General features: G+C 41.0%; 1 protein-coding gene across 1 annotated transcript; it reads left to right on the top strand.

Moving 5' to 3' along the window:
* Positions 1 to 5,190: 5,190 nt before the first annotated feature.
* Positions 5,191 to 8,130, top strand: LOC128305755 (protein mothers against dpp). Its single transcript, XM_053043350.1, has 2 exons — positions 5,191 to 5,474; positions 5,550 to 8,130. The coding sequence occupies exons 1-2, from the start codon at positions 5,205 to 5,207 to the stop codon at positions 6,759 to 6,761; spliced, it is 1,482 nt and encodes a 493-aa protein (XP_052899310.1). The 5' UTR covers positions 5,191 to 5,204; the 3' UTR covers positions 6,762 to 8,130.
* Positions 8,131 to 8,625: the final 495 nt, after the last annotated feature.

The raw sequence follows: 8,625 nt of genomic DNA, 5'->3' as shown, positions 1-8,625 counted from the left end.
CGAATGTTATAATGTTTATAGGTTTTTGGTGCACAGTAATTTACGTTGGTTTTTAGGATGTTAGTAACACACATAACCAAACCCCAGTATAGCTTTCACAGACTTAATATTCAAATGAAGCTGAGTTTCCTAGTCATCACAAAATGTCCCCCGATGGCAACGAACTATATGAAGATTAGTTTTCTGCAGGGTTTATTGCAACAAATTTTGAAATATTCTGAAGTGTTTGTGTTTGTAAAACAAGAAAACCATCGTGTATCGTTCATTTAACGAGCACAAATATTGTGGAATTTTTCCCGCTACCGGTTTCTCTTCACAAAAAAGAAAAGAAAAATATTTAGCATAATCTTCACCATCATCATCACTTGTATAGGTCCGCATCATCGTTTGCGTTCGATATCGTACAGTTTAACAAAAAAAAGAAGCGACCTGTCCGATCGAGGTGAAATCCAATTATCATCGTGATGGTTTCGTCTTGTTCTGTTGCGAGATTAAGGCGAACGCGAAGCACAGAAGAAGTATCCCGCCGGGTGGGAAATCTTGTGCAGATCGTCGTGGAAGACTCGGAAGAAAATCAAAAGAACCACGATCACGTGAATGAACTGCGTACGGTGGTGGTGTTCGATAGAAGAGTGGTTGTAAAGGTGTTATAAGTGATAATAATCGTACCGAGTGGCAATCTAAATTTTCTTGATTTATTCTTTGCGTTTTACCAAACAGATGACCATCGGGTGCACAGTGCGTGTATGAACATTTGGAGCTATTTCTTGGCGTTTTATAGTAAACCGCATGCGTTTAGATGGTAGAAGAAATTTGTTCGCCGAACTGAGCGTTATCTGTGTGTGCCTGTGTCGTGATTCTATGTGGCTCGAAGCAGTGTACTTAAAGTAAATTGTTAGAAGATTAAATCGAGCTTGTTAAAACGGTCTCAAATTGAAGAAAAATCAATGCTTCATTCACTGGATTACAACACACCGTCCGGGGCAGAGATGGCAAATTATGGAAATGGTTAGTTTGGTTTGTTTGTAGAAATTTCTTTTTCATTTTATGAAAGTCCGGAAATATTACGCTTTCTACCGTCGACAGTGGAAAAAAACAAAAATCGTATCACTAAATCATGTTAGTGCAAAAATTCATTATCTTCTGAAGCAAAATGTATGGACATATGTATGCCTTTATGTTTCTTTTTTGTTTTTGCAATACAAGCAGCAGAGCTATCTGCATTGAGATCTTTCACCAACCCACTTGAACTGAACAGATTTTGTGTCCTTTCTCGGTAGTATTTATGTATCGGGTAGTGCTGGAAGGTACACGCGTGTCCCGATGTGTGTTGATATTTATGACTGAGCTTGTACATGTGTGCCACATGCTTGCCAGAGGGCGCACAGAATAACAAAATTGCAAAATGCTCAACAAAACAAGTACTCGTTCGGAGAGTGTGCGCCTACGTATGTGTCGTTAGCGTTCAGCTTCGAATGCGTTATATTGTTTAATGTTTCAGCCCGTTGTCGAACATAAATTTTCTTGATGCATTGGTATCTCTTTCTGCATAAACTTATATTGATTGGGTGGTGGTGTTTCAAGACAATGGGAATCTAATGGAAACGTATTAGGTGTATACGTATATATTAGATTTATTAGTACGTAAGTTGACCACAAAAAGCACATAAATAATTAAAGTTGGTCGGCATATTTTTAATCAAGTCATCGTGCAAGAACTAAAGTTCGACAATAAAACAATTTTGAACGATTTGATCAAAGGCAAATTCTAAAAGAACCTGTGTGTTTTAATGCCATGGTAATTAACACAAAATACAATATGGATCGAATAGTCATCTGGGAACCACCAGCTAAAGTGAATGAAATTGACCCGTTTCTTATCGTCAAATAAGACAATATTGAGCAAAAAGAGATCGTGGTCAAAGCGGGGTGGAGCAACTCAAACAGCGCTCAAATCAATACTAACGAACATGAAGATTCTACTATGTATTTGGTGGGTCTGGAAATAGAATTGTTCATTATGAGCTGCTTTCGCAAGGTCAAATACTTCCTTTGGGCAGAATTTGCCGGGTTGATACGAAATTGAGAGCAAGGGAATATTTTAAAGATCAATTATATTTTAAAATGGGCATTTTTAAAGTGGCATGATGGTAGCGGAGCCGATCTGCACACGAACGGACCGGACCAAAATCCCATCCGGACCAATCCCCCGTAGCAAGGACTGATTATCCGGCTTCGTGGTAAAATAAGTCGATACGGCCAGGCCGTTCTAACGAAATAAAAAAAAAAATATTTTAAAATGACAACAAATCATACAACAAAACAATGCTTATATAACACAATTGGCACTATTCGAATATGAAATAATCTTGAATTTTACACAAGCATAACACATTTCTTTTTCCACAACCTAATTTTCTAGCGTTTCTGAGCTCCAGTAATTCTAGCGTTTTTTTCCATTGGTAGAAACGAAGTTACAGTTCAATTTTAGGATTAATTGCAATATAAAACATGTTGCCTATCAATGCTTTTAGCTAACTTGTATCGCAAAGTCTAACGCATTTTTGCGAATACCGATCAAAACTGCATCTGTACACAGTGCGTTGCTTCTGGGGTGTTTTATTGCTGATCGCACAGATTAGTGAGAAACAAAGTGGTGCCTTAATCTGTCCGCCAGAGCAATAAACATGAATTAATGGTTGTTCGTTCGCCACCTCCTGGTGTCCCCGGGAGGAGGGGTGGAACGGTAGATCGCATTTTGTTCCGCACACCTGTTTGTAACCTTTTTTGCCCCGGTGAAGTGGTCGTAGCGCTACACTCTACTAGGTCGGAGAACGAGTTATTAATCGATATTTTACAACCCGTCACACGCCTCGAGAGTAAGCTGTGCAATGCTTTTAAGCGCGTACAACGGTTTGATTTGATGCGTTGGAACTTCCCACCGCAATTATTGGCAGCGTGTATTGAAAACAAGTTAAACATGACTATAAATTATGGGCTATGGAGAGTGAATGGAAGATTTTTTGTTTAACAAAATAGTGTCGAATAAATCCTCGATGTTTTGGTTTATTCAAATATTTAAATACTTCTAACACAACACCGTCCAATACACAAAAGATACAGAATTAGGTACAGTTAAGCCAAGTAGTTCGATTTCTAATGTCGATTACTACATGTATGCTGAACAATTAGGTATGTGTCCTTTTTATTAATGGTGAGTCCACCCTTCCATTACTGTAATAATAACGGTTTAATCACAGCATAACGTGACAACATGAAATGTAATTAGAAACGGCAGTGACAAAAACAAAAAAATAGTTAATAGAGCAAGCGCGCACACCAACCTTCTTAGGGCAATAATTACTCAACTAAGCGTGCGTGCGCGGCTAGCGTTAGCGATTGCTCTTGGGGACCTGGACCAATGCCATTTCAGTTGCAACAAATTTGTCACCTGGAAACTAGTGCAGCAATTAAACTGCTTTCAGATGCAGGCTCACTTGGGCTTGATCGATGATCGTTTCAGATCGTATCGCAACAGCTAGACTTCTTTCCTGTTCTGCCTTCTGGAAGATGTTTTTTTCAATTGAGCGTGACGTGCTTGTATTGATGCACTAGAATAATGGTGTATGATGGTTCACTTTTAATCTACACGACCCGCTCACGCCATACGCACATACTAGCCGAACACACCTTTTTCTGTGGAAAAAAAAAATCAAAACACAAAATACGTGCACCCAACGCTCCTCCGAAGGCATCATATTTGCGATAAGATAAATAATGTGCCTGCTTTCTTCTCGCCCGGTACATGTGTGTTGCGTAATTGCACCACAAGGAGGGAGTTACGACCTAATTTATGTTTAATATTTTCTTTTCGTCTGCCCTGCTCTTCTGCGATCGTTTTGTTGTGTGCCGATAGCGAAGTATTATCGCGTTCATTAGAACGAAAGGAGGGCTTTGTGTTTGATCGATATGGCTTTTTTTTCGGTTTTTTAAAGAGTATGTTTGGTCTGGTGAAATGTTCAACAAGCGAGGGTTTTTTTTTGCCAAGCAAAATGATAGCAAACATTGGGACTGATCGCGCAACGTTTTGGCGGCGATACGAAAAATGTGACAAGCGGAGCGGAATTCAAGGGCAAAGATAAGGATTTTGGGTTTATTTTGGACTGATTGTAAAGATGATTTGCGAGCAATAGCCGAAGATGCATCGTACTAGTAAAAACAACACAGGACGCTATTGCGAAAAAACAGCTTCAAAATACGTTTGTAGCCACATGCACTCATTAAGTGCCAACTAGCGATTGGCTATTTACTTTGCTTAACGAATATTACGGACGCGTAAGTTTCAACATCCAACACACACTTTCATCGCTCATTCAACCCGCGCGAGCACCGCGTGCATTTTGCATTCGTGAACGATTTGTTTGTATTCAATTAGTTTTCTTTTTCATGGAACAAATAAACAAACAATAATCTTGTTATAGGCCGCCTTTTACTCCGTGCGCAATCACGGTTACACACGGCGTTTCCGTCAACAGCGGGACGGCAACATCCACGCAGCGGATGTGTGCATTTTGATTGACCGGGCGTTATTGGGCACGGGATCATCGATAAAGTTTTTGTACCGTTGATTATGTGTGCTGTGAATGAATATGTATATGGGCACTTACGACTGTGATTATTGCATAGTGCAGCAGTTGGCGTTGTGTTTTTTTTTTCTTTCGCCTAGACATGGTAATCAGAAAAAAGAATTAAGAAAATAAAACATAGCGTTTTCGCTTGTTGATGTTTACGCGAACCACACCGTGTCGAATCACGATGAGTGATACTTTCTTATCGCAAAGGAAGCGATCTTCTTGACGCTTGCCGTTAATTTTGATGCAGCTGATGTAGAGGGTGCAGCCGCGCAGCAGTGTCCCGTGGCATGTTTTGACAAGGATTGCACATTACGAATAAACCCATAACCCATACATTTTTCTGTTAATTAGTGGTTGATTGAAGAATGGTGTTACTAATGTGGCGCCACCTATCACACTCGTTGTATGTTCTATAAGGGTGAAACATAAATAAAAAAAATAATTCAAAAACTTATTTTTAATCAATTTCTAACGGCTAGCTACAATAGCGACTGTAAATATAATTATTATAATAATTGTTATTAATTTACGTAATATTACCTTCAATATATTCCAGATTACTATTTCACAATGGACACCGACGATGTGGAATCCTCGAGCAGTAGCACAATGTCGAGCCTAAACAGTCTGTTTTCCTTCACTAGCCCTGCGGTGAAAAAACTGCTCGGTTGGAAGCAGGGCGATGAGGAGGAAAAATGGGCCGAAAAGGCAGTGGACAGTTTGGTAAAAAAGCTCAAGAAACGAAAAGGCGCCATTGAGGAGCTCGAACGTGCCCTATCCTGCCCGGGACAACCGTCCAAGTGTGTTACTATACCGCGGTCACTGGATGGACGACTTCAGGTAAGATCGTTATAGTAGCTGGTGATGCTTAAGATTTTTAATTGAATATTAATTATTCCCACGATCACATTGTAGGTTTCACATCGAAAAGGGTTGCCGCACGTGATCTATTGCCGGGTATGGCGTTGGCCCGACCTACAGAGCCATCACGAGCTCAAACCATTAGAAACATGTCAGTATCCATTCAGCGCGAAGCAGAAAGAAGTTTGCATAAATCCGTATCACTACAAGCGCGTTGAGAGCCCTGTACTGCCGCCTGTATTGGTGCCGCGCCATTCTGAGTTCGCGCCGGGCCATTCGCTTCTGCCATTCCACCAGATGAACGAGCCAAATATGCCGCACAATGTGAATTACTCGAATACGGGCTTCAACAACTCGCATATGGGCGGTGGAGGCGCAGGCGGTGGTGGAGGAGGTGGAGGAAACGGCGGTGGTGGTGGCGGCGGTGGAGGGGGCGGTCCTAATTCTCCTATTTCCTCGCACATGGGTCCGAACAGTCCGATGTCGTCCGTATCGAGCCCGGGACCTATCAGTTCCAACCCACAGAGCCCGTACGGTGCACTACCGGAGACGCCACCACCAGCCTACAGTCCACCGGAGGAGGGAAACACGGTTAGCGGCGGTCAGGATGGTAACCAGATGGACACGAATCAAATGCATGGCGAGGTTGCACCGGTGAGCTATCAGGAGCCACCGTACTGGGCTAGCATAGCGTACTACGAGCTGAATTGCCGTGTTGGCGAAGTATTCCACTGCACCAATACTTCCATCATAGTGGACGGGTTTACCAATCCGTCCAATAATTCGGACCGCTTCTGCCTCGGACAGTTGAGTAATGTGAATCGTAACAGTACGATCGAAAACACAAGGCGCCACATCGGTAAGGGTGTGCATCTGTATTACGTTGGTGGTGAGGTGTATGCGGAGTGTCTCTCCGATTCGGCCATCTTTGTACAAAGCCGTAACTGCAACCATCATCATGGGTTCCATCCGAGCACGGTATGCAAAATTCCGCCCGGCTGTTCTCTAAAGATTTTCAACAATCAGGAGTTCGCACAGTTGCTGTCACAGTCCGTCAATCACGGCTTCGAAGCGGTGTACGAGTTGACTAAGATGTGCACGATACGCATGAGCTTCGTCAAGGGTTGGGGAGCGGAGTATCACCGACAGGATGTCACCTCAACGCCGTGCTGGATCGAAATTCACCTGCATGGGCCCCTGCAGTGGCTCGATAAAGTGTTGATGCAAATGGGTTCACCGCACAACGCGATCAGCTCGGTGTCGTAAGAAAGAGGGAAGGGGCTCAAAATTAACTCCTGCTCTACCTTTAATGATGGTAACGTCTGGGAAAGTACAGATGTGTTAGTGGCTCGGTTGCGGAGAAAGTAGAAAAACCCGCTCTTCACACCGACACTAACGATAACTAACGTTAGATACATGTAATAACTGATAGTATCGTAGATATTATGAATGAAAATGAATCAACTGGTCGATGCCATTGTAAAAGTAACGATTAGATTTCACCAGACCTAGAGCGAGGAAATCAGCAACTTGAGAAAGAAGGATGATTATTTTCTGAGCAACTTATAAACCACATTAAAGCATCCAATTCGTTTTACAAGAAGCTAGATACATTAATCGTTTGAACGCTTTGTTTCGTTTAGTATAGTACGGGTTCGCTACCATCCAAGGGTATCATTTCGATACAGGATGAGTAATTTCGACGCTAGAGTGAATACTATATAGCGAACGCAGCTAGAATAGGATTGTGTTTGTAAGGTTCTTTATAAGTTTTAATCGTTATTTTAAACCTGATTTTTAAGCAGATGACAGAATAGATAAGTTAGATGCTGTTTAGTTTTATACGTGATAAGCATATATTTTAGCCCGATCTTTGTACTAGAACAGTAAAGCAGTAGTATGTAGAGAACATAATAGTAGATTGACGCTCCGTCGTTTCACCCGATTGTTCCACGGAGAGGATGTAGACACCAGGATTACTCAAATCGCGTGAGTTTGATGGTCCAGCTGTTACGGTACTGCATACTTACTATACGCTGTGCGATATGCACAAGCTGTCCTTGTTTCTCTCGAGAAGAATCGTTATTTTTGTGGACTTAGACACATTTTTTATAAACATGCTAATCAGCGTCATTATGAGGAGCTTCGTTTGTGAAGTAATAAAGAATGGCTGCAGTACCTGTGGGGTGATTTTGTCCCAGAAGAACGAACAACAAAAGAAACATGTGTGCAAATAAAGCATGTTTTTACCATGTGCCGCAGTAACCGTCGGAAACATGATCATTTGCTCGGTATAATCTTGTAAAGAGGAAAGAGTAGCCTTCATGCAAAATTCACGCTTAGGGTTAAGTGCCTGCTTACCACACAACTTTTGCGACATGTGCGTTAAGTCATGCGAGTGCAATTTATTTGACGGCGAGTTCCATAAAGAGAGGATAGTTTATGACGTGATATAATTATTCTGATGCCATCAAGCAATCGTGCAACTACATTGAATATGTTTTTTTAAGAATAGCAAGATGCAATTTATCGTTTATATCGTGGCGTATCGGAATCGACCTTTCGAGCACTGCATTGAATTTTGATTTTGATTTGCTTAAAAGTAAATTAGCGAGAAATGCTCTTACCGTGTGTATGTGTGTCTTTATGTTATGTTTCTTTTTTATTTTGTTAGCAAAGTTTATTCGGTTGCTAGTAGAGTTGATGTGTTCGCTTTAAACAATTTTATATTTGGTTAATCATACTTTTCATAAAGTTTTATTATATATAAGTAAGACATAGTAAGAATTGATGTGTTTTTTTATGCAGACAGACGTTATATTTCGTTGTAGCTTGTGCTTCCGGTTGAACTCAACTGAGGATTTAATCCATTGGATGAGTGCAATAATTCACATCCCAATAGATCTTACCGCTTACAGAAGACAGAAAAGAATGATTCGTTTAATCAGGATTAATTGACATATTTCGAAATCTTCATGTTTGTTTTCAGTATTTTCGTACCAAACCAAAATCATTTTCTTTCTCGTTCAACTTTCTTAATGAATGGTTCTTCCTTCATAAATCACATTTGTAGCAGGAATCACTTAGTGACGCCTTCAAAAGAGTCGATTTAATTTTTGATCAATCGGGC

This window comes from Anopheles moucheti, chromosome 3 (assembly GCF_943734755.1).
Source record: "Anopheles moucheti chromosome 3, idAnoMoucSN_F20_07, whole genome shotgun sequence".
In the NCBI taxonomy this organism is placed as follows: Eukaryota; Metazoa; Arthropoda; class Insecta; order Diptera; family Culicidae; genus Anopheles; species Anopheles moucheti.
Note: the sequence above shows the minus strand (reverse complement) of the source record. Positions and strands in the feature narration are given on the sequence as shown.